Raw genomic sequence first — 26,941 nt, forward strand, 5'->3', positions numbered from 1 at the left:
CAAATTATTTCATTATTATTTGCTTTGAAATGATCAACTATGTTTATTTGTCTCTTTGCTTCTCTCTTGGACTCTACATGGAGGTAAAATAATGTAAATGTTTTTATTTTATTAGATTTTTTTTGCTTAAATCACCGATTCTCAACATTGGGGGAGCTAACAGCTTTTTGTGGTGGTGAGGGGGGCGGCGCCAGGCCTTAATGTGAAATCATTTTGTTGAACAGGCAGCCCAGGTGTCCACTTTTACAGCAACATGTTATTTTATTTTACTTTTTACTACTGTTCCTTAAAGTTTGCTGACATACCAGAGACTCCGTTTCTTTTTCCCCCTGACATTTGTTTTTAACGACCTTCTGAAATTCTGAGCAGAGGATCTACAGAGCTAATTATGAGAAGACCAGGGATAAGTTCACCATAACCACAGACGATCCTAGGTACCAGCTGGCCAGGGAGAACAGGAAGATGAGCCAGGTAACCGTCCCGGACGTGCCGGGCGACCGGGCGGCCTCACCCGCACGCCGCCGGTCCTCCGGGCCGCTCACACCCGGCGCATGAGGTTGTCGACAGACCTGCCGGCGGGGCTGGCCGCCGCATGGCTGTGATGGGCTCCTCTGTATCGTTGTCTCTCTTCCTACTTGTCCCTCGCAGGTTCCTGTAATCCATGCCACTCAAACAGCAGCTGCTGTGTTGAGTGAGCATGATCTATCTGCATCTGTTCCGTGAGAGAGACAGCTTGACTTCACAGATTATCTAAATCATTTACATTTCGAACCCGGCTCTAGCGAAGGTGGTCACTTCTGTCTCTCTCTCTGGGGACAGATGCCGACACTCGAGTGTCTTCCTCGGATCTCCGGAGCGTTCCTCCAGTCCCTCTCAGTGTTATTTCTGTCTCCTAGTTTGTTCTAAACTGTGGCATGCTTTGTGTGTATGTTCGTTATTGTGTGTGTGTGTGTGTGGACAGAAAATGTATAAATCCCGAGCAAAGGATCTGCTAAAGAGTGGCTGCAATGAGTTTCTCCGCCCTGACATCCTCACAGCGCTTTGCCAGTCCGTTATGGGCAGCAAGGTAAACCGTCAGAGACCAGTGAGCTGTTGTAACCTGTCCACAAACACACAGGAGCCGCGTCCGTGATGTTGAGTTATTAGACGGTTATGTGACATTTTTCATTTCAGCTTCACAAACTAGTGCTTTATGTACCCAGAGTGCACTGTGTTGTGACGTTGTTTGACTTTTTAAATTGAAATATGGTTTTGGATTCAGATGAAGTCTGCTGGTTAAGGGCTACACAAGTTGACAAAAAGATAACATTCTGTTCAGAAATGGCCTAAATAAAGTCCGAGAAGGTTCATTAATTAGTCATTTTTGACCCAAATGTATGTTTTATTCTAATAAGAGGTATGTTTTTACATGAAAATTTGAAAAGTCAAAATAATGCGATTTGATATTCTTGCCGTATCATTTGGTTTTCAAGTTTCGTGACGTTTTTTTTTAGAGATTGTTTCTCTCTTCCTGGTGTTTGTGGACATTGATTTTGTTTTTCATCCATTTAATCCTCCTAAAAGTGGTTCTAAGTCCATGTATTCCTCCTCCTTCATTTTCTAATCCCTCCATCACTTCCCTCTCATCGTCGGTGAAACTTTAACTCTAAAACACAATGTCGTTGCACAGTTGAGACCAAACACAGAATCACAAAATGAGTTAGTCACCTTCTGCAGAGCTTCTACATATTTATTGTTATATTAAATTAGGTGCCGATTTTAGGTTCTTTTTCTACATTTTTTCTTTTATTGTGTACATTTTTACTATGTAGCATTTTACCAAAGCAACATTACATCGCATCACCAGAGGTAGTCAAACTTTTCAGAAAAACCGAGCAGCTCCTTTGACACTCCTAACTCCATGAGAAAATCCAAAACAAGGGATAATTTATAATTCTGCTGTGGTTTTATGTAAAAATGCATTATTTTGTGGGTAAATTGTGAAGTAATATTAAGTTTAGCTCAGTGAGAAGAGCAGCTGGTTAATGAGAAGAATGTGAGTGCTGCAACTTTCATCACCAAGCAGTGGTAACTTGTGTTTTAATCGTCATCTTTGTGTCTGTATGTGGCTCACAAAGCATGTTTTTGGTGAATATTGTGCATGCTAATACTTCACTTGGTTCTTTTTGATGGAAGTTAATATGATGTTTCTGACTTTTCTTTAATTGGAGTCAGATAACCATCCAAAAAAACTGAAAATATAACAATAGTAATTATCTAAATTGTTATTACAAGTTTAATGTAATAAACTATTTATTACAATAATAGGTAATAAACTATTACAAGTTTATTATTTGACTATTTTAGTTGATTCTAAAATGTTAAGTCTCTGTAAGACATGTTTTTAATTCTCTTTGGCTTTAAGGATATTTCAAATCATTTTGTTTTGTATAGTTTCTCGTTGCGTTCACAAGTTAAAAGCAAAAACAATGCCAGATTTGAATGTAAAACATTTAATACGCCGCCTTTTTACGAGCTAAACTAACTTTACCCGTCCTTTTCCTCAGTGGAAGTACAGGGAGCAGTATGAACGCGCCAAAGATAAGTTCACGTCTGTTCTGGAGACTCCTGAGTACGAGACTCACAAACGCAGCAAGAAGATCACTGATGTAAGTTTTAGTGGAGTTTCCCTATCATTTAATACCATTTTTTCTTTTCTTTTTTTTCTTTTTTAAATTTCTGTTACTAAATTATTCCTCGTCTCTCCTTAGGTCATCTACAAGATGGAGTACAACAAGACCAAAGCCAAGGGATACACTTTGCCTTATGACACTCCACACCAGCAGCACATGAAGAAGGTCAAAGAGATCACCAGCAACGTAAGTTTCACTCTAGCGACACATTTCTACATACGTTTTCATCTACAAATTTGAAACATGATCTAATTCCTTGTATCTAAAAAAAGAAACACTTTATTACTATATCACAGAACTGAAGCTGGAGTAGCCTGCATAGGTTTTATTTTAACAGAGCCATAAGGAGGGTCTTAGCACTGTCAGTCGTGCTTGTGTATGCGCTGCAGCTGTGCTAATGGTGGAAAAAAAAAGTACTGTTACAGGAAACTGTTTATTCTCCATAACTGGTGGCCATGGTAACTATCTTGAGCATTCACTCTATTGTGAGAAAGGAGCTGTAGCCTAGCAGAGAGCAAGAGGGAGGGCATGTGGGTGATTGACAGCGCTAAGTCCCACCCCCTGGCTCTGATTGGCTGCTTCTGACTGAAACACTCAATTGATTTTTTTTTTTTTTGCTGCTCCTGTTATACTGAACTGAGTGACAGACTAACATAAAATTTTAAGAAGTATGTAAAAAAAACTTTTTTATAAAAGTTACATACTTTAATGTAACAAATGGAAATATTATGGTTAGAATAGGGAATATTTTATTTATTATTTTATTTCAGCAGAAATACTAATTTTATAGTTTCTGTAGTTTCTATGTGAATGTGCCTACTGTCCAAAATGCTTCCAGAATAATAAGGCCGATATTAGCTGGCTAATTAGTCAGGCTATCTGCTCAGTTAGCCAGCCTTCAGTTGGCTTCTTAACAAACATGCAGCTCTCATCTTCCCATCTGCAGCTTTAAAACGCCTGTCAGTGTGTTACTCTAAGCTTCATGCAGCTGAAGGAAGCCATTCGCTCCTTTCTTCATGCTTTTTGGCATCTCATTTAAAAGATTTCAAGCCGTAGCAGCGCTGCGGTGAAACATTTGGTAAAACTTCATGACGATTGGCCATAACCAGCCTATTCTTTCTTGTAACTATTCCTCTTTCAGCTGAAATACAAAGAGATGTATGAGAAGAGCAAAGCTCAGATCAACATGGACCCAGAGGCTCACGAGATCCGTGCTGCCAAGGAGGCCTACAAGAACATCAGCAACGTAAGCATCTACAAAGAGATAACAACGCTTGTTGGAAACACAAAACACCCTAGCAACAGTTAAAAAGTGCTTCTCATGTTTCTGTTACTAGCTTGACTACAAGAAGAAGTATGAGGCAACTAAGAACAAGTGGATCTGGACAGCAGACAGACCAGATTTTATCAACGCTGCCAAAAACTCTCTGCAGCAGAGTGATGTGAGTCCATTGTTGTTTTATTACATGACTGTAATTTCTAAATCTTTGTGCATTTGTCAGTGTTGACCTAAATATGATTTCACCCACAGGTTGAGTACAAGTACGACAAAGAGATGATGAAGGGCTGTGTGATACCTGTCGCGGACGACAAGTACACTCTCCTGTACAAGAAAAATGCAGAGATGGCCAGTGACGTAAGTGGTTCTTGTGAAAGTAATCTGTGAGTTTAACCAATGAAACGGGTCACATCAACATACCATTCACCGTCTCCAGGTGAAGTACAAAGAGAAGTACGAGAAGGCAAAGGGCCACTACGTACCTGTTCTGGATACTCCTCAGATTCTCCACGCCAAAGCCGTGCGCACGCTAGTATCAGAGGTAAGGGCCAGTAAATAAAAGGGTACTCCATTATTTGTACACTTTATGCTTGGAGTAAAGCGTATCAACACTAGATGATGTGAGTCCTCACACTTCCACACCCATTCTCAGAGCAAATACAAGCAGGAAAGCAAGAAGATCATGCAGTCCGGCTCATTCACCAAGCTGGCTGAGACTCGCGACACCGCCCACAGCAGGGAGGTCAAGAAGCTGATCAGCGAGGTACAACGTTTCTTTTACATTGTACCCAAATCAGCCAATGGTGCCCAAATGATCTCCTTGTCCTGAACTGCGTCTCTCTTGTTCTCCCAAACGTACAGAAACAATACAAACAGAAGTTTGAGAAGGAGAGAGGCAAGTCGGTGTACAACCAAATGATCGTGCCACCCGATGTTCAGCATGCCATGGACGTGGCAAAGAGTCAGAGCAACGTGAGAGTATTTCTACACAAACGTTTGTCTTTTTGAGGTGCTGCTCGGTTTTTACACTGTACTTTCTCTCTCTGTCTCTCTCTGTATCGTTTCACAGGTCGCCTACAAAAAGGATGCCAAGGCTAACCTGCACTACACTACTGTAGTGGACCGTCCTGACATCAGGAAGGCCACCCAGGCTGCTAAGCTCGTTAGTGATGTAAGCGTCAAATACACTTAGAAAAAGGTTGATTCGATTTGAGCAGGTGAAAGTTTAGGTATTGTTCCTGGACTTGTTTGCTGTTTGAATATGTAGAAAAAATACTTAAATGTCAAAACTTTTGTTTTACCTATTCAAGAGAGTGGGGTGGAAGTGTAAATGCATCAATGTTCCCACTCCTTATCCACTGTTACATGCATAATACTACATACATTACATGTATAATCCATACATATGACAAATAAACCTGTACTTCATAGTTAGCAAATCAATATATTATCTATTTAATTTAATTACAGTGGATGAACAATCATGATATCTTCTAATTAATGAAGAAATATTATTTGCAACAATGGTATTTCCTCTACTATAATGTTTCTTCTAAAATATAATGCTAATGTATTTATGCTATCATTGAAACTAGCATTAAGTATGCTAGCTTCAATGCTGAAAACTAGCATTAATAACAAAAACACCAACAATAATTGAATAATAGTAATAATAATGATATAGTAAATGCAGCAATAATCATGTTTTTGGTTAATTTAAATAATTCAAATCACGTTTTACTTTAAGCACTTTGAGATATTACTGCTCAATAATTAAAGTATTGTGAAACACAAGTCTTCTTTGATTAGCTTTTTGTGTTTGTTTTCACGAGGCTGTGACCGCTCAGCCACGCTGACCGCCGTGTCTTCAACCGTCGCACGTCGTTCCCCGATGTCGATCTGGAACCAAAACAAACCCACCGGTACATCAGCTGAGTTTGTTTCCGGTGCGCTGACTCTCGTTTCCTCCTCCGTCCGTCAGATCGGTTACCGTGAAAAGGCTCGCGAAGAGGCCAGTCGTGGAGGCTCCCTGATCCACCGGCCAGACATCGCTTTGGCGACCCACGTGTCCCAGCTGACCAGTCAGGTACGACGAGAGAAATAAATCATGTTCTCTTCCTACATCTCAGGATACAGACACACCTCACCCCTTCTGCTAACATGTTTTTTTTTTTTTTTACCTCGTTGGTTTAGTTTTCATTCTACCTCACTGCGGTAGATGTGACGCTTTTAGCAGCACTCCTCCTCTTGGCACAACGACTGAACTAGCAGCTCTCTGATAGTGTGATAGTGCTTCCTTCATATTAAAATCCATGTTTTAATCTGTCACTGTGACTTCATAAAGTATATTCATGTTTAACATGTCTAACTCCATCCTTAAACCTGACCTCACGTCTCTCTTTCTCCACTCCTCTTCTCTCTTGCTAGTCATCCTAATCTCTTTCCTCTCATCTCTGCTCCCATAATGTCTTTGTCTCCTCATTCCACAACCTCGCTGGGCTTTGTAGGTGGAGGGCAAGGCCTCCCTCCATGGAGCAGCTTCCTATGATACCCCACTGATGCGGCACATTAAGAAAATGAGTGCGGTGACTAGTGATGTAAGGAGGCGCATGTCCTAAAACTGAAGGGATGCTGCTATCTGTCTGTCTCTTAAAGTGAATTGTATTGTATTTTTTATTTTTTATTTTGAGCTACAGCAGTCTAAAAACATTTTCTTTTTTTAATCCAGTGTATGAAACTATTTTGTGCTTTGATTTGTCTTGCTGTTTGTTTGCACCCTTCAGTTCTGTGTGCATCCCTTGTTTTCCTCAGTAGGACAAGCTGTGGCTCAATGCTAAGCCTAGAAAATGCATTAGCTGCACTGGGATTCAGACTGTATTTGTTTAATTTTATTTAAAAAATAGTTTCAGGTTATTCTTCCTTGTGTTTCTGATAGATCGCAGACTGAAACTGAAGCTTTTACTGCTGTATTTTTCTGAAGCTGTAGCTCAGAGAACTTTGCTGGGATTTATTCATGATTTGAACACTAGAGGGCAGCATAGCCTTGTAGACTTCAGCTCAGCTAACAGCTTTGGGGATGCTAATGATTCTTTTCTAAAATGTTTATTGTGTTCACTTGTTATTTATATTCTTAAAATATTCTTTATACTCAACTAGCTCAGTGGAACATATTAGTCAACCCTTTTTTATTTCTATCATTATTATTATTATTATTATTATTATTATTATTATTATTATACATAAATTGAAAACAAAACTACCACCTCTTCTGGCTATTAAATGAATCAGTTTGTTCAGATTAAAAGCATCAGAAGTAGATTTAAAAATATACTTTTTTTAACAGATCAACAATGCTTTTATGTTTAGTAGCTAAGAGATACATATCAGCTTGAACTTTTAAGATTATTGTTTTTACATGTTCAGATGTTGACTTTTCCTGTCATTTATCAGCCTTTGGTTGGGGTTAAATATTAAATGTATACATGGAATAATAAAAATATATTTTTGCATGCACATATAAGAGCATTTAAAGCACCAGGTACACTTATTGTCATCCCCGGTTTAAAAAAAAAAGGTGCATGATTGATTAAGACAAATTTGTCTTTTATTCCAGGATTATAGTCTCAAGCTGAAAAAGGTTTCAAAAGCATTTAATTTTATTATATTTATTCCTGTGTTAATTATGGTATTTTTCTGACTATAAGCCACTACTTTTTTCCCCACGCTTTGAACCATGCGGGTTGTAGCCCGGTGCGGCTTTTCTGTTTATTTTTCTTCAACCACCAGGGGGCGCTTTAGCAGGCAGTGAATAATTGGAAGTCAAAATTGGAAATCAAAGAAGAAAGTGCTAATTTTCATTTAGAACAAACACATGCTAGCAGCAGGCAGGACAGAGAAATTTCTTCAAACTCATATGATACAGCTTTTAAGTTAAGGGCTATCGATCTTTTTTTCAAAAAAATTGTAGGTGCGGCTTATAGTATGATGCGCTCTGTAGTCTGGAAAGTACAGTAGATGTTTTCAACAAAATTATAGAGGGTACAGTTGTTGGTAACTGTAATTATTTTTCTCACGATGAGTAAATGTACACAGCTTAAAGGTTGCATTGATGAAGAGTAGATATTACGCTGCTGTGAATAAAAAGATGAACGAATGTTTTTCACCATACAGATTCAACCGGGGGTCACAATAAATGTGTACTGGTACTGTCCACAGATGCCAAATGTTACACAGCATGTCCAAGGCAAGGAAAGTGTCAGGAATCTGAGTTACTAATCCTTTCGGATACACTTGCGTACCGTGCCTTTGTGTCACTTGGAGTCTGTAAATCCACTTGTTTTGTCCCAACACGGAGCTTGCGCTGACTTCCAGTATGTGTCACCTTTCTGCCTTACCAGGTGAAGTACAAGGAGAAGTTTGACAAGGAGATGAAAGGAAAGAAACCTCAATTTGACCTGAAGGAGAGCAAGATTTACAAAACCCTGAAGGACGCCAATGACCTGGCTAGTGAGGTAGGTAATCCCAGAACCGGCTTCACGCCCGTTTCTGTGTGTGAACACGTGGAGGTGGCTGTCGAGCGGCTCCTCGAAGTTTGAAGGATTGTAACAAATATAGCAGAGCGTAGTTCTTCAAGGATCAAATCACGTTAGGGGTAGAATGATTTGGATGAATTTTACCACCTAAACGCATGACAATGTTTAAGAATTTGCAGTCTGGATTGTATGGTCTCATTAGTTAATTGTGATATTTATCATAATGAGTGTTAAAAGGTTGCAAAATTCACCAGATGATGAAGTACCAAGTATGTTTTGTTTAAAAAAAAAAAAAAAAAGATTATTCATGATAAAAAGAACTCTGGTTTGATTGCTTATTAATCAATCAAATAAATCACATTTTATTTGTATTTGCGTAGAAGCTGAATGCTGCTTCTGAGGAGTCTGGAAGGTTGTCCTTTAAAATGGTCAAAAGTCTTCAAAAACCAATGAACCAAACCAATGAAATCTTGACTAAACTAAAGTTAATTTAGTAAAAAATATGTGTAACAACACCTCATCCCTGATTTCACATCAGCTGACAGAGGTTAGGCGCTCACTGCGTTAAAACTTCGTCTCTTGACGCCTCCCAGGTGAAGTACAAAGGCGACCTGAAGAAGATCCACAAACCTGTGACTGACATGGCCGAATCTCTGTCCATGCAGCACAGTCTGAGCACCAGCAAGCTCTCAAGTGACGTAAGATACCATCATCACCACCACCATCATCATCATCATTATCACGACTTAACCCTTTCCTGCTCCCACCCCAGCTGCCTTCTTCCCGTCCTCCCTCAGTAGTGTGTTGAAACAGTAACAGAACCAATTAGAAGCTTGTTGTAAACTATTCATCATCGCATAGAGACTGAAACTCTAGGACCCTTCATCTAAACACTCATAACCTCACAGATCTCATCTGGTAGTGATCCTGACCCTCCTCACCTTTAACATCTAATGCTTCACTTTTACTCCTGTAGGCCAAATCAAACTTTGATTAAGGATCGCCTAACATAAAATCCAACGTCTATTGATCATTTTATCCTCTAATTTGTAACTACATCTCTCCATTAATGGTTGAAGTTAGCGTTTCCTGCTGTTTATAATATTTACAGTGCCTTGCAAAAGTATTCCTGCCCCCTTTTCACATTTTGTCATGTTGGAATCGCAAGCGTCATGGGATTTTATGTGATAGACCAACTAAATGTAGTGATTCATTCATAAGTGGAAGGATAGTTTTCAAATGTGTTGCAAATATAACTGAAAATTGTGGCATGCATGTGTATTCAGCTCCCTTACCTTTGAAAAATCCTTTTTAAATTCGTCACCAGCCATGTGGGGGACATAACACGAATAAAGAAGAAGAAAAAGAAGGTGTTAAAAATACTGAGGCCACAAAAAAATTGAGACAGGAGAGAAGTTTCATCTTCTGCCAGGACAAATACAAATAAAATGGTTTAGCTCAAAGCTTGTTCATTGTATTAGAATGGTCTAACCAAAGTCCAGACTTAAATCTAGCTAACAATATGTGACAGGGTCTGAAACTGTATATCCCCCTTGTACTTCACAATTCGTGCTACTTTGCATTGGTCTATCGCACAAAACCCCAACAAAAAAAAACAAACTAAAGTTTTATTGTGATAAAGTGTGAAAAGTTGTAGGCGTGTGAATACTCCTGCAAGGTCCGGCCTGAGCCCTTCATCTGAAATGGAGTAGGCTCTGGCCAGACACGTCTCCTTTTACTGTACTGAGCTGCCTGACTCTACTGGGAACTCCCTGTAGTACCGCTACAAGAGGAAATTTGAGGAGAGTAAGGGTCACTACCACATGATTCCTGACACACCAGAGCAACTTCATCTCAAGGAGGCCTCTGAGCTGCAGAGCAACGTAAGTGGTACAAACTGCGGGGACCAACAAACACTTTGCCTTCCTGAAAGTATCTTCAAGTTTGTATGAATTTCCACCCGACACTAGTGATGTCCTGATCAGTATTTATTTATTTAGACACCTACAAATTCTGCTCATTTAAAATTACAGATATTCTCAGTTTGATAGTGTTGCTTCTCTGTTCTTTGATCCTGCTTACTATGTTTTTACACTGAAAAGCTAAGCTGAAGTTAGCAATGCTAACACACACACACACACACACACACACAGTTTGAATATGACAGAATTGTTTACTGTTGGTCATGTGCAGACAAAACTCACAGGAAATGTTCTCTTGCTTCACAAACTTAGTCCTTTTCCCTTGAACATAGTAGAATTTAGTGACCGGTGTTTCAGCTGCTCTCTGCACTGCGCTCAGTTGCAGGCAGCCATCTGGGTCACTTGAAACGGACTGAGACGAATCTGCAACGTCACGCTAACGAGGAAAACAACGATCATTGTTCCGGAAGAACCTAGATCCTTTACAGCACATGTCAAACTGAAGGCCCGGGGGCCAAATCCGGCCCGCCGCAGCTTTTTATGTGGCCCTCTAGACTCTAATGTGACACACAAATAGAACCGTCAAGATAACGGCCTGCTTAAATATCACTTTATCAGTCAAATCAAAACAGTTTTTATCAATTTATTGCCTCCTGCTTCTTGCAAATTCACACAAAACCAACAAATCCCTGCACTTTTTATACATAATTCTGTGTTTTTGTTGCAGATTTTTGGATCTAAGTGACTGTTTTCTCCAACCTGCAGGTGGCGCTATTTCTTACTTCTACCAAACAGCTGTTAAGATTTTCTTGATAAGCTATAATCCATAATGATATTTCTAAATCCCAAACACTTAGACTTTTATTGGAGAAAAACAATCACAAAATCCTTTAGGGACTGAACTGTATTTAATTTTAAGAATTTATTTATATTTGAACAGTTTTGTTAGCAGATTTAGCAATACATGTTGGCCCAACACCCCAGCTTTAGAGCAATAAAGTAGCTCTAAAGCAGGTTGGCTAGAGAGACTGTGCTAACATTGTGCTAATGGGGCAGAACAACATTTAAAAAAAAAAAGATTTTACATTAGACTTCAATCTAACACTTGGGATTGGATTAGGACATCCCAACCTCATACATTGGCTTAAATGTGAAAAATATACATGCAGATCTGAATCTTAGGATGAGAGTCTGCAAGCTAAGTATATTTCTCATGCCAACTTTTAGATGGCAACATTTAATCAAACTTATGTTACACTGCGCTCTGTTTGGGCCGTTTCAGGTTAAATACAAGGAGAAGTACGAGAAGGAGAAGGGCAAACCCATGCTGGACTTTGAGACTCCGACTTATGTGACCGCGAAGGAGGCCCAGCACATGCAGAGCCAGGTAAAGACTCTCCTCAGCCTCCTGCTGAAAGCAGCTGCAGACGCCAGCTTCGCTTCAGCGACTCTGTCGAGTCTCAATAGATTCAAAATGTAGAGCACCTTGTTGGCACCTTCGAAGCTTTTCGGTTGGTTGGTAACCGCAAACTTACAGAAGTTGTTGGAAGTACTGAAGAACGATTTAGTCACTCTGTTTTGATTTGTAATTACCTTTTTGACACCTAAAAACAATCATTCTTGCATTTATTGTGCTTTTTTTTATTGCTAGCTGAGCTCAGAATATAATTCAACTGAAAAGTGTTGACTTTTGAAATTTCTGACTTCAGTTACGATGCCAGGAAGTCAGCAGTAAAACGGATCTATGAAGCCTGAAGACGCACAGCCGGCCCTAACAATACACAATTTAAGAGGCCGCTCAGGTTTTCACTCACCTCCAGGAGTTTCCTTTGAAATGGCCACACAGTCAGATTTACAATTATACAGCTTGAATCATCCTGCAAGTTCTCAGTACTTATTCATTTCTGAACTTGAAAAGCCATGGCCTAGATCTTAAAAAACTTATTTTAATGCTTTAATACACGCTTAGTTTATCCAAAGTGCTTTCAATGAATACATTTTGTTATAAAATGGTTGAGGAGTCAAAAAATTTAACATTTTCAGGTTGTGGTGTGACAATATTTACCACACCAGTTTTCAATCTCAGTTACTTCTGTTTTACATATTGATGTTTTCATTTACTCATTACTTCCTATATTGATGATTTTTTTTATTGTTATTTGAAACTTGGATGTTATTTAGTGCAACACACACAGTTCACATACAGTCAATTGTGTGTGAACATGGAGGATTGAGCCTACGTATCCGTTAAACGGCAGTGATTAACTATATGCAGTTGCTTCCAAGTCACTGTGTGTTTAGATTTCCGTCAGGCGTTGGACCAGAAAGGCTGAAAAATGTCCGTTTTTGGCAGCTGCTTTGCAAACGACGATGCTGTAGCTGCACTTGAGCCCTGCTCTGCCTGCATGTGTTTGTCTGAGCTCTGTCTGTCTGTCTGTCTGTGTCTTTGTGGCCAATAGAAAGACTATAAGAAGGACTATGAGGAGTTCATGAAGGGGAAGAACCTCTCAGGCTTGGAGGTCACCCCTGCCATGATTCATGTCAGACACGCCACCAAAATAGCCAGCGAGGTAACAGAAGGATGGTTGATCCCGTTAATTTGCCCCCTTCTTCTTCCTCATCATACTAAGACTGTTCCACAACCGAAGTCCCTCTCTACCTTCACACCTTTTATCCTCTGACTTTTCCTTTTCAGGGGTTTTTATTTATTTATTTTTAGATGCTTGCTCGTTTGACCCAACAGCACCCTCCAACCCCGCTGCATGCTGTGCAGAGAAATTAGTGCTGCATCCACTGACGTCTAAAGCTCCTCGTTTCGCCGTCGGTCTTTATGCATGTGACGGTTTTATTGGAGAAGTGATGTTTTCTGTGAAATGCTGGTTTCAAACTGTGTTACGTGTTTTATTGGGGCTGGGCGATATGGCTTCAAAATAAAATATCAGATATATTTTTTTTATACCAGATCTCATTTTAATTTATGTTTTTTTGTCTCTCGCTTTTTTGAAACAATATTTTTCAATCTTTTATTTCAATCATCATTTCTGTGAGTTGGCCAGGCTATGAGATTTTTTTTTTGTTTAATTGCAATAATGTAGTCATAATATTAGCCGAATAAAGATTTTACTAGAAGAATGTCTTAAAATTGAGGGGGAAAAATCTTGGGATATTTTTTGTGTTGGAGTTCTCAAATTACGACTTTATTCCTGTATTCATACAACCATATTCTTTTCATGACATGGCTTTATTGTTGTAATAAAAAACATGAAGGATGTCTTATCCTGACTGCTACATTTGGTCATGGAGTTGACTTGAATTCAAAGTCCAAATACATAAAAGCTGTAAATAAGACAATATCACTTTGAACATTTTTTTTTACATTGGCGAAACAAAAAAAATGAAATCCAAGTTTTTTCAGAAATTAAACCTTCAAAATTGAATTGTTTAAATGAATGCATCGCCCAGCCCTCTGTTTTATCCTGTAAAATATGTTTCATCTTGTCTATTTCCAGGATTCTTGCCAAAGTCAACAACATCTCCACTGAAAGTGTTTCTAGCTGTAATAATATAAAAGCAAATGTTTTTTGTTGTTGTTTTTAAGTTGTTGTTGTTGAGATTTTGGTGACTTTGAGCCCTGACTGTCCATATGCCTCGGCCTTGCCTGCTTGTGTGGCCGTCTCTGCAGTCTCTCTTGTCTTTCTTCCATGGTGTAGAAAGAGTACAGGAAGGATCTAGAGGAGGGAGTGAAGGGTAAAGGGCTAACTGTACTGGAGGAAACTCCGGAGCTTTTGAGGGCAAAGAATGCCACTCAGATCCTGTGTGAGGTACGGCTGACCGAGAGCTGATGGCGGTGGCGACACGCTCTCCTCTGACTTCCCATAACACTCCCTCCCCCTCCCCCCGCTCTCACCTGCGCTCGCATCGCCTCACTTCCTGCTTTTTGACAAGACTAACGTTCCATCGCGCTTTAGTTTGAAATAATTTTCCTCACATCTTGTTTTCCCCCCGTGTATCTTTACATGTTTTTTTTTTATGTCACTCTGTGTGATTAAAAACTTGAATGTGCTAAAACTTTGTAACTTTCTTTAAAAAATAAACATGTAAAGTGTTGCATTTTAGTGTAGTTAGGTTCAAATTTTTAGAAATTCGTTTGGTCGTATTTGAACAGAGAAATAATTATGTTTTAACATCCTCTTGACTATCCTAACTCTTTTTTCTTTAAGCAGCTTTATTGGAGCGCCACACCTTCCTCCATCCCTAAATCCTGTCGCTAATTCCTGCTAACCTCCTCTGTTCCCCGTCCCCCTAGGGGTTTTGCAGCCTTCCTCAGTATGACAGAGTAATCAGTTTTTATATATCTGTTTGGTGAATAACAAAGCTGCTGTTTGTATTTGCAGAGGGAGTACAAGAAGGCACTGGAGCAGGAGATCAAGGGCAAAGGAATGTTGGCTTTGGCTACCGACACGCCGGACTTTATGCGAGCCAGGAACGCCACCGAAATCCTCAGCCAGGTCTGTTCTGAGCAACATCTGCTGAATGTGTCAGGGTGTCTTCAAAAATATCAATACCTTTGCCAAATGTGTCACATTACAGCCACACAATTCAGTATATTTGATTGAAAGTTTATCTTAAAATAAATAACACAAATTAATGTGTAACATTACAGGTTAGAGTTACTGTGACAAAATCTGTAGTAGCTCAACAGACACCCATGCTTTTGTAAAACACTTGATCTAAGACATGCATGCTGAAATCTGCAGACCAAGTACAAGCAGATCGCCGAGATGGACCGAGCCAGCTACACCACCGTCATCGACACGCCGGACATCATCCACGCTCAGCAGATGAGGAACATCGTCAGCCAGGTACGCTGCCGCCGAAAACGGACCTGCGAGTCCATTTCGACCCCCCCGTCGTGCCTTTCAATCTGCTCGTGTTGTCGAAACAGAAAAAATACAAAGAGGAAGCCGAGAAGACGATGTCTCACTACGTGCCGGTCCTGGACACTCCAGAGATGCAGAGAGTCCGTGAGAACCAGAGGAACTTCAGCACCGTAAGTTAGAAAAGACGCCCTCCGTCCGCTCTTCACGACAGTAACTTTTATATCCGGTGACGCCGCCTCGGGTTTGTAAAGAGATGTGAAGATATTTTAGATCCTTTTGTTTCTCTAAGCCCTCTTTCGTGTTGTTCACTTTGTTAATCAGTGCGATAGAAACGGTTATTTCCTACTTTTGGCTGCTGTGAAACGTTTTAACCACGCCGTTCTCCCTTCTTCTTATAGCTTCAATACCAGGTTGACCTAAAAAACACAAAGGGCAAAGTGTCTACTGTTAAGGACACTCCAGAAATGCTCCGTGTTAAAGAAAATACAAAGAATTTCAGCTTGGTATTTATCCCATGATAGTTTTCTTTTTTTTTTCTTTTCTTTTTTTACCATTTTTGATAACCTACTTTTACATCTTTAATCTTTTTTGGGTTTGTCTTTTCTCATTTTAACAAACTCTGACCTGAAGCTCCCATCTCTTTGGAACGAGTAATTTAGTGATTCTTTGTTAAATTACAGCAACTAAAACTCTCCTGTAGACTAACGTTTAGAGCTGCTAGTGCAGAGCTTGTGTGTTTCCAGCTGGGATCTTTGTGTTTTGTTGTGTGCTTTGAATTTGTTTTTCTGGTTTTTTGTGTCGTTGGTGTGTATGTTGTCAATGTTTTGTTTTTGCTTAAATCAGAGATAATTTAGAGTCAGATGGAAGATCAGGCTAACTTCTGGTTCATGCTTCTCGTCCCACATCCACACAAAGATTCATTACAAAGAAGACGTGGGCGGAGGGACGGCTCTGCCTGAAACCCCTGAGATGGAGCGAGTAAAACGTAACCAGCGCAACATTAGCACGGTACTCCAGCGAGTGACCCGCCCCCCTCCATCGTCTCGGTTCTCCATCCATGCTCCCTCATTGTCGAGCAACTGGGAATAAAACTTGAACTGACTTCACATTTAATATCTCCCCATGAACATTTCCAGTTCAGCTTTTCATATGAAGCTAATTTTTTCTACTGGTTCTCTTTGTAGATTTATTTGTTTTATCCTAAGCTAAGCTAATGAGCTAATCTGGCGAAAAATCTAGCGTAGCGGCTTTCTTCCACAGCACACTACATGGCCATAGGTTTGGATAGACTGATATCCACCCTTTTTTCTTCTAGTTGTGCCAACCGATAATTTTTACTTTCATGGTTTTGGCCATTCTGTGGAAAGTTCCTGTAATCACTGAGGAACTGGACAAATTGCTTCAGTCGGGCTCCTCATTTACTCCCTCAAGGATCTGCAGCACCGGCCACATTTACTGGTAACCCTGGTTACAAAATAAAAAAACAAAGTATTTAAGTGTTTATTTTATTGCTGCAGTACTTTAATCTCTCAACAAAAAATTTAAAAATCTAACTTTCATTTACAGTTTATTTATAGTGTGTGAAAAATATATTCAGCAAATGTTTGTTTTTACCTAAACTGAGCCACATTTAAAAATATCTTTAACATAAATGTAACTGAAGCATATTTTTATTATACAGTTTTTAATGTAAGTTGATCAAGTTGGGGTATAAATCCATAAACATACAGCTCTGGAATAAAATAAGAGAGCACTTAAAATGATCAGTTTCTCTGATTTTACTCTTTATAGTTAAATGTTTGAGTAAAATTAAGTTTGTTCTTTTATTCTGTGGACTACTGACATGTCTCTGAAATTCCAAGCAAAAATTTAGTATTTATTTGCATAAAATGAGAAATGGTGAAAATAACAAAAAGATGCAGCGCTTTAAGACCTCAAATAATGCAAAGAAAACAAGTTCATATTCATTTAGAAAAAACAATATAATGTTTTAACTCAGGAACAGTTCAAAAATCAATAACCAGGAGGTTTTCAATGAGGTTCAGTGCAGTGGGATCTTCATTTGTTCCAGAGAAAACTGGAACAAAACAAGGCCAACTAAGAAAACACCAAATAGACCCGTTTGTTTTTGGGTTTTTTTGGTTTTTTACCAGAAGTGCTGATAAATGTGGCTGTCACTATCTGCAGACTTTGTAGCAGTGACTCAACTATAACATAATTTGTACCCATGAATTAACATTTTCATCACCTGCAGGAACTTTGGTGGCGTTCCTACTAAATACATTAACGTCAGGCGGAAAGTCAGTCATTTAACCGCTTTTATTGTGTTTGAACAAGAATGAACGTGGATGGACGAAAGATGCTGTCTCACATTGTACCTTTGTGACGTTTGCAATGGGCAGATACAGTACAAGGAGTCTGTGGGTCAAGGCACGACCATACCAGACCTGCCCGAGGTGAAGCGGGTCCGAGAAACCCAGAAGAATATCAGTCTGGTAGAGGAAAACCACTGCAGTGACCCTCCTCCTGATTGTCATCCCTCACACACACAAAAAAAAATCATTTTTGCTTTCTAGAGTTGATTTTTCCTCCTCCATCCTAACTATTTCCCATAAATCATTCCTTCTTTTCCTACCAGAAACGATTCCAAACTTACTTTAAAAAAATGTAAAAAAACAAACATTTTTTCCCCCCCATTTATTTTCCCGTCTGGTTTTTTTGCTGTTCTTCCTCTCCTCCCGATCCGAACACTAACCTCCTGCCGGGTTGCGTCGCCGCCGTGTGTGACTGTTCCTGTGCTGTGTCGTTCAAAGCATCGTTACAAAGAAGGAGTGGGACAGGGCACGTCCGTGCCGGAGACGCCGGAGATGGAGCGAGTCAAACGCAATCAGCAGAACATTAGCACGGTACCTTACAGAACCCGACCCGCTAGCTTCCCTTCATCCGTCTGCCCACCTGCCTCACTCTTCACCCCCCTCTTCCCCTGAACACCTCGCCAGTAACAACTCTCCTCCTGAACATCCTAGATGTCGAGAACTGACTCATCAAACCCTCTGATACCCACAAGTTCACATACACTAATCCTGGATGCCGACGTCATGCGAGTGCTGCAGTTTAAATCCTGCATTTGAGTCATGGGATGATTGTCCAACCTACATCTTAAGTGATTGTTTTATTAAAAACCGATAAATTCCTCAGTTTGACCTTAAGTCAACAGCTAGATGCTTCAAACTTGGACACAAGAGTGTTTCCAAGACGACAGTGACCCCAAAACTCGCATCGAAGCTGCTTTGAAACGGATAAATGAGGCTAAAATTCCCTTACGCTTAAAAGCAAGGGCTGTGCTAGGATGCTAGCCAGTTTAGCATGAAATCTGATGTTTCCAATTCGCTTAGTGGTCAAAAATCCAATTAAAATAATTTCAGAAACTTGCTTAAAAATATTTAGTCAGATATCAGAAGAGGATAAAGTACCCAAAAATTGTATTCAAGTGAAAGTAAAAAGTAGCCGTCCAAGAAGTTACTCTAGTGAGAATCTGGTTAAATGTAATACTTAAAAATGATGCCATCAGTCAGGTGAAAATGTATGGAAATTATATCCAGAATCTGTAGGGCTGTATAAATAAATCGATTCGGCAATATATATCGATATTTTCCACCCTCGGAAAGTATCCGTTAAACCATAGGGGTCCATAGCCTGACAGCTCTTTTTAAGTCTAGTTTGTTACGGCGTAGCAGGAAGACTGTGCCTCCCTCAGTCTCACTTTCAATTTGAGCTTAAAGTGCACATTATAAACTATACACCAGTTTTTAAATTGTGTTAATAGGCCAAGAATAACCGGAGTTATGCTAAAATTAGTAAACCATATTTTTCCGAATGTTAGAGAAATGTCAAAAGCGCCGCTTTTCCGATTATGCGAGAGGGAATGAGCTTCCAAACGTACAAAACGAAACGAAACATTAGATTCCTGTGTTTTTGGAAATGTAAAATCTTCAATAAATAACAATGGGCTGTATTTTGTTGCTGAGAAACGAAGTAAAGTTGCGCAAGTAACCGTGAAAGAGAAGCGGAACGGAGAAGCGGGCGCGCAGCAGCAGCGGCGCTGTGTTTTGAGCAGGAAGACAAAGAGGAAAAACCCCCAGCCGGAATCCGCGGCGCAGTGAGGATTTCCATGATAACAATGGCTGATCGATCATTCTTATTAGCAACAGACAAAGAGTATCAGAGACTGAGAGTACTATGACATGCTGGCAGTCTGAAAGGCAGCTACTCAGAGATCCAAGCAGGGGAATAGCGGCACTGCGTAGCTACAGGGAGTCGATCACTACGGGGTGAGGCGGAGCCACTACTTTAGCAGTTAGTAGTAAACAGCTTACAGCCACGGCTAACTCCGGGAGCCAAGGTACAAAAGCCTTTTTCCCCATAGTCCAAAAGACTGCATTTGTGGCTGCATTTTTACTCCAAAATGCAGCCACAGTGTCCAAAAGAAAAAACATAAGTGCAATTATTTGCATATTGAGAGTCTACAGAGGCTGATAATCTCCCCACTCTGCTCCTGGATTACCGATTAAACTTTTGAGTTTTATGTCAAATCTAAATGAATTAAATGACAGAAACTAATTCTCTCACTGCGTCTTTGATTCATTTTGTCCAGCTGCAGACTGTTAGACTGTCCAATCAGAGTCAGGTATTGTGTAGTTGGTGCTTTTAATCAGTTTTCAGTTAACTAAATTCAAGTCTATGGAACACAAAATGTTACTAAAATCACTCTGTCCTTCTAAAATCTTTCAGAAAATCGTAAAAATGCACTGAATCTTAGTGAATTGTATCGCTCAACAAATATCGTGATGCATATCGTATCGTGACCAGAATATTGTATATTGTATCGTGTCGTGAAATTATTGTATCGCTACACCCCTAAGAATCTGGTATTTTAAAAACCAAAATGTAAACAAATATATTACTCAAGTAATAAATATAGAGGATTACAGCTGCTTCTGGAAGTACATTTTTCCCAAAAAGTTACGTTTCAGAGAAAAATCTACAGTAAATTCCAACTTTATCCACTTGTTCTTGTTTTGAAAAATCGCCAAAGTTGTACACAGTTTACTCATTTAATTCCCCAGGTTTTATTTTTTAAATTAATTGATGCTTTTATTGAAAAGGTATGAATTGATACAGCATTCATGTCAACGAATAGTGTATGGATACTTCTGACTGTGACTCTAACGCGGAAACACCCAGAATGAGCTAAACCATTCCTCTAACATGAAATGCTTCCTTCGTTTCTCAGGAACAGATATTTATTACAACATTCTTCTTATTATTATTACTATTTTTTTTTTTGCTGTGTTTGTTCGTCTGTCTCTGCTTCGTCGTCTGTTGTTGATCTTTGTGTGTGTGAGTGTGTGAGTGCGTGTGTTTTGTTTGTGTTTTTCTTCTGTCCCTGCATACAACCCTTCAATATCTGTCTGCCAGATAAAATACAAGGACTCTCTGGGCCGAGGCACGGCCATACCGGACCTGCCCGAGGTGAAGCGGGTCAGAGAAACCCAGAGGCACATCAGCTCGGTAGTGGACCGAAGCCGACCCCCGTGTGCTCCTAACCTTTTGAGCGTAGACAGTAGTTTCCATCATGACTCCTCTCCCCTCCTCATCGCATCCATCTTTATTTAAGGCTCAGTCTGCAGATTCTTGAGCTCCACCTCATTTTGCTGTAATTTCCATCTTTCTCTCTCCTGTTCCTTTGTATCACGTGTGTCAAACTTGAGGTCCGTGGGCCAAATCCGGCCCGCCGTACCTTTTTATGTGGCCCTCTAGATTCTAGACTGTGCTAAAATATTATATTATCAATAAAATCAATTAAGTTTTTATCTGTTTACTGCCAAATTATACCAATCAGTCTCTCCAGTTTCTTGAGAATTATTGTGGAAATTCACACAAAATCAACAAATCCCTGCACCTATTTTTTTTCCGATTATAATTGGGATTTTATTGCAGATTTTTCTCAAACATTGTCAAAAACTTTATTACTTGTACTAAACAGCTGTCTCTGCCCTAACTGATGATATAATATTTCCAAATTAGTGCTACAAACACTTTGGTTTTTATTGTAAAAAAACCCCAAAAGGAATCACGAAATCCTGGAGGGACTGAAAAGATGTTCAGTAATATAGTTTAATTTAAGGAATTAGTTGCTATTTTAACAGTTTGTGATCAGGTTTCATCAATACATTCTGGCACAACCGGCCCTTTAAGAGCATTCATGATCTTGATTTGGCCCAAAACCAAAATGAGTTTGACACCACTGCTTTATATCCTTTAATCTTCTACATCATTCCTGCCTCTTTGGCCTTTTTTAATACAATATTTCCTAACCTGCAGCTAAGCTTTTTTTCCTCCATGAACTACTTTTAACATTCCAGTGAATCTAAAATCTTATTGTCTGTTTTTTTATTATCATCATTCCTCCAGCAGACATCGTCCTCAGAAGCGTTCTCGTTTTCTCTCTCGCTTGTAACGAGTTCGCGCTCGAAGAGCCCAAACCTGTGAGCTCCGGCGGGTGTGTTAAGTGTTTTCTGATGTGCTTCTTGTCCTGTAGGTGTTGTATAAGGACAGTTCTGCCAAGGGAACGCCTGTGGTCTTTACTCCTGAGATGGAGCGAGTCAAACGGAACCAGGAAAACATTAGCTCGGTACCTTCCAGAACCGCTCTCTGAGAAAAACCCTTTAACCTTTATCCTAACCGAGCCGACTTCCCCTTTACCCTTTTTGCTTTAGTTAATCTCATTAATTATCCCGACTGCACTGTTCTCCGAATACGTTTAATCCATAACCTCTTTTGTCCTCCAGACTGCTCCGTTTCATCTTTTTTAAGTCCCCGCTCCGAAGATTGGAGCATAACTCTGTGTTTTTTTCTAACTCTTCATCTCCTAATAATAATAAGAAAATAAAAAGAAAAGAGAAATCTCCCTTGCTAATTCATTTGTCTGATTTCCCAGTAATCCTCTGACTTTTGTGCGTCCGCTCTCGATGCGTTGGCGGAGTCGGTATTCCTGACGTCCGCCCGCTGTGCTCGTCCCCATCCAGGTGCTGTACTCGGACAGCTTCCGCCGGCAGGTGCAGGGCAAGGCCGCCTTCGTTCTGGACACGCCCGAGATGAGGCGCGTCAGGGAGACGCAGCGCATCATCTCCGGAGTAAGATCTTTTTATTTGTTCTCCGTATTTTTCATTTACCGCCAACGTTCGGCCCACAGAGTAGAATTAGCCATTCGGTGATGGATTCTGCCTGGTTAGTCTCAGATATTTACTTTATTCTCATGAATAAATGCAGATCAGTGCTAACAGGAAACCAGACCCTGAACAGGAAGTAAGATCTGGTTTAGGATCATAAAACAAAACGCTTAACTCGCAAATAACCTCGATTTGACTCCTGCAGGTAAAATACCACGAGGACTTTGAGAAGAGCAAAGGCAGCTTCACCCCCACGACCTCCGACCCCGTGACGGAGCGCGTCAAGAAGAACATGCAGGACTTCAGCGACATCAGTTACCGTGGCATCCAGCGGCGCGTGGTGGAGATGGAGAGGAGACGCGCCATGGAGCACGACCAGGAGACCATAACCGGTATGGACAGCTCAACGCCACGGTGGAAATGATTTAGACGTCAGCAGTAAATATTTGAAGCTATTGAGCTAACGTAAACTTTTGGATTGTCTCTAGGTTCCTAGGTTTACTGAGCAGTTTCTATTTTCTTTTTGAAAATGGATTCGCTTCTATTCTTAGTGTCAAATAAGCAGGTTTCTTTTTTATTTACCTTCTCTGTGACAAACTAGAGGGCAGAAATAGAACCACTTCCTGTCAGTTATGTGTTGGCTCTAGTAGCTAGCTGTGTGTGTGTGTGTGTGTGTGTGTGTGTGTGTGTTTGTTTATAATACCTTGTGGGGACCATTTTCCTGACACATCCGACGTTGTGGGGACCCACTCCTCCTTGTGGGACCGAAGCCTGATCCCCACAAGGGGAAATGCTGTTTTTGGGTCAGGGGTCAGATTTAGGACTAAGGCATCCTAAATCTGACACCAATCAGAATTATGCTGATTTTGTGAATGCCTTAAAATAACAAGCAATGTAATAAAACACCAAGTAATGGGATGTTTGCACCACACTCTGGTTTGGAGGAAAACTATTGGCGCTGTAAAGGAAACCACGTGGTCGGGTTACGTACCACAGAACTTCAAACTTATCAGTCTTTATGATCAACTGTATGGGTTTGTTGTAGTTTTCATGTTTGGGTCTTTTTTTTAAGCACAGCTACTTTATTAAAGTAATTAATTGAGTTTTGTTTAGGGTTAGGCATGTAATGGTTAGGGATAGGATAAGGGTAAAGAAGAACTGTAGAAATGATTGGAAGTCAATGGAAAGTCCCCACAAAGATAGCCACTCAAACGTGCGTGCGTGTGTGTGTGCGTGCGTGCGTGTGTGTGTGTGTGTAGATCTGCGCGTGTGGCGCACCAATCCCGGCTCTGTGTTCGACTACGACCCAGCAGAGGACAACATCCAGTCCAGGAGTCTGCACATGATGTCAGGTGAGAGTCACATCCAGAGGAAAACTATTTAAACCGGTTCATCGATAAAAGACGGAGGTTTGGATTTAATAAACAAAAGAAAAAACAGGAATAATACTCAGTCTGGAAAGTATTAAATTGATTAGCATTGGTGATTTTCCAGATATGCAAAAAGAAGAGTGTGGAAAAAATTGTACTTTTATGATTTTTTTTATCCATGTTGCCTTTCCTTCCCTCTTATGTTTTTATGTCTTCCTTTCCTTTCTTTCTTGTATATTTTATTGTTTGTCTTCCTTTCTTCCTGCTCTCATGCCTTCATTTCTGTTTTTTTTGCTTTGTGCTCTTGTTTACTTTCAGTTCTTCCGAATGTTTTACCATTTCTCTTTCTGTAAATTTCTTCCTCTCCATCATTGTTTTCTCACTCCTTACCATTTTTCCTTCCCTGTGTCCTTCCTTTCTTTCCTTCCCTAATTTATTTCCTGGTGTTTATCCTTTTTATTTCTCTCCTCGTGTCCTTCATATCTTCTGTTCTCTGCCCTTTATTTTTCCTTCTTTATCTCTTTCCTTTGATCAAGTTTACTATTCGTTCTTTCCTCTTTTGTCTTTGCTTTTTTTCCTCTCCTTCCTCCCTTCTTTGCGTCCTTCCTTTCCTTTTTTGTTTATTGATTTGTTGTTTTGTTTTCTATTCTTTCAATGTTCCATAAAAGCCTCCCCACTTTTAGAAACATCAAATATATAGTGAACTTTTTTATTTTATATTTCTTAATTAAATACAAAAAATAAATCACCTCTAAATAGTCTAGAAAAGTGAAACTAATGAAAATAGGAACCCTAGAAAATATTTACGTAATCTAAATTGTCTCTTACCAAATATAAGTCGGTCTTCCCTTGTAAAGCAAAATGAATATAAGCGAATGTAAAAGTTCAGTTGTGAATAGTTTGCTGTTGGTCTAAACGTGTTTCAAACGTCCCGCTCGTTTCTCCCGCTCCGACCCGACAGTGCAAGCGCAGCGCCGCAGCAAGGAGCACTCCCGCTCCACCAGCGCCCTGAGCGGGATGGCCGACGAGAAGTCCGAGGTGTCGCAGGACGTCGACCACCACCTGTCTCTCTACAGCAACGGCTTCATGGCCAGCTCCACGGGTCACAATCAAATGAGACACTTTAGCCGTTTTCGGTTTTGAGCTTTATTCGTGCTGCGAATGTCCCTTACCCGGCCGTTTGTCGGATATCTGCAGGCTACCAGCAGACCAGGACCGTGGAGGTGCAGCAGAGGTCATCGTCCGTGGCCACCCAGCAGACCACCGTCTCCTCCGTCCCCTCACACCCGTCCACCACTGGGGTTAGTAGGACGCAGTCGCCTCTGGAAACACCAGAGACACTTCAGGAGGAATAAGTTCAGCTCACATGTTTACATGAACACATGGGAATTAATGCTGTGTTCATTTAAGGGTTTACTTTACTTCTTCTTATGGTGGAATGATATTAAAATATACATATACAGTGATTTTTAAAGAATAAGAATTATATACATGTTTAAACTATTGATCAATCCATTGATTATTCTGACGATTAATCAGATCAAAATTTACCAACCTGTGAAAACCTCAACCCTTTATGCTCGACTTAGTACAGTGTAAGGCTGACCTGTTGACTATAGATGAACTGACTAAGGAGTGTAAAGTGTGCAGTAATTTGAACCGGGTGAATTTCGTCCAGTTAAGTTTTGGGTTGAACATATTTACAGACAACTCTTTTTTTTTTCATTTTAATTGCTAAATGTAGATATTTTTGTAGTTTTTGCTTAATTCTTGCTGAGTCTTGTTCTTTCAACAAAAGACACATTTTTGAATCTGCATTAGTTGACAATTATTTCAAAAATCGTCAACTAGTGCTGAAATCAATCATTTTGGCACTAGTTTAAATTTAGTTCCCTAATTCCCACTGCCAGTCATTGACGCTGAATATAATATATAAAAAAAGTTTGAATCTATCCCTAAAAGTCAAATATGAAGACATTCATTCATCTGATGCCTACATGGGAGCTTTTAAGTCAAACTGTATACTGGATTTCCGTTTTAGGCCCTCGAAGATCGTCATCCAAAAAAAAAAACCTTCCTCGGTTCTGAACGTGAAAAAACTCCTCAGACTCTTCTCAGACCCCTCCGTCTCTTTGTTTCCTGCAGAAAACCGTACGCGCCATGTACGACTACATGGCGGCAGACAGCGACGAGGTGTCGTTCAAAGACGGCGACGTCATCGTCAACGTGCAGTCCATCGACGAGGGCTGGATGTACGGCACCGTGCAGCGCACCGGCAAGACCGGCATGCTGCCCGCCAACTACGTGGAAGCCATCTAAGAGACGAAGCCTGCCCATCGTCCCTCCAGAGTGGGCGAGACCCATCCACAGGGCAAGCTGGCCGGTCCTCCCGCCGTCCCCAACCGTGGCTTAGTGCAATCTGTAGCTTTTCACCGTTTTGTTGCTCTTTGACAGTATTTGAATTGTGCCGTGCTTCTCGTTTAGTCCGTTGCCGTGCCTCCTGTGGATGTGACATAAGCTTCATGACGTGACGTTTTAACACTGGTTTCACACAACACGCCTGCTATAGATGACGGACTGTTTCAGATCGTTCCAAGACCCCCGCTGCGGGGAAACACGACAACCTGACCCTCCCACTGTTTTGTACATTTCAACGATTTGATGCCGTAATTTAATGTACCGTTTTTGTCCCGAGCCACCGTTTCCTTCTGAGAACCCTGACTAGACCCAGTAATGACTAAGATCTGAATGAGTTTAGTGAATAAGAGTTAGTTGTGCCACTTATCCTCCATGATCAAACCTCTCCAAGAGTTGTATGAGTTAAGCCTCCTTTTGAACCGAAGGCTGGCTGATAGCATTTTATGTGTGTTTTGTTTCTTCCGATTATTTGGGTCCCGACTGAAGGCCGTCTACGTTTAATCAGTAGTTAATAAAGCACACAACCTCCTGCAGCATTCTGCCTCTTCCTTTTCTTTTGTATCCATCACTTTTATTCACATCCAAAAATGTGGTGACTGGAAATTGACCAGCTCACTAAGAAAAAAAAAGTCCTAT

General features: G+C 40.3%; 1 protein-coding gene across 13 annotated transcripts; it reads left to right on the forward strand.

Annotated features, from left to right (window-relative positions):
- Positions 1-255: 255 nt before the first annotated feature.
- neb (nebulin) lies at positions 256-26,838 on the forward strand. Of its 13 annotated transcripts, none has more exons than XM_016669046.1 (33): positions 256-471; positions 2,547-2,648; positions 2,751-2,858; positions 3,814-3,918; positions 4,010-4,114; positions 4,204-4,308; positions 4,388-4,492; positions 4,604-4,714; positions 4,813-4,923; positions 5,021-5,122; positions 5,933-6,037; positions 6,459-6,548; positions 8,349-8,462; positions 9,077-9,181; positions 10,262-10,366; positions 11,688-11,792; positions 12,865-12,975; positions 14,116-14,226; positions 14,800-14,913; positions 15,163-15,267; positions 15,351-15,455; positions 15,684-15,788; positions 16,201-16,293; positions 17,688-17,780; positions 18,099-18,191; positions 20,764-20,856; positions 21,887-21,979; positions 22,374-22,481; positions 22,723-22,909; positions 23,777-23,869; positions 24,849-24,989; positions 25,085-25,188; positions 26,033-26,838. In XM_016669046.1, the coding sequence occupies exons 1-33, from the start codon at positions 463-465 to the stop codon at positions 26,204-26,206; spliced, it is 3,510 nt and encodes a 1,169-aa protein (XP_016524532.1). In that variant the 5' UTR covers positions 256-462; the 3' UTR covers positions 26,207-26,838. The 13 variants fall into 13 exon arrangements, with proteins under 13 accessions (XP_016524532.1, XP_016524531.1, XP_016524530.1 ...); XM_016669044.1 differs by lacking the exon at positions 256-471 and adding an exon at positions 606-1,066; XM_016669045.1 differs by lacking the exons at positions 256-471; positions 6,459-6,548 and adding an exon at positions 605-1,066.
- Positions 26,839-26,941: the final 103 nt, after the last annotated feature.

The sequence above is a fragment of the Poecilia formosa genome, unplaced genomic scaffold (assembly GCF_000485575.1).
Source record: "Poecilia formosa unplaced genomic scaffold, Poecilia_formosa-5.1.2 Scaffold19, whole genome shotgun sequence".
NCBI lineage: Eukaryota > Metazoa > Chordata > Actinopteri > Cyprinodontiformes > Poeciliidae > Poecilia > Poecilia formosa.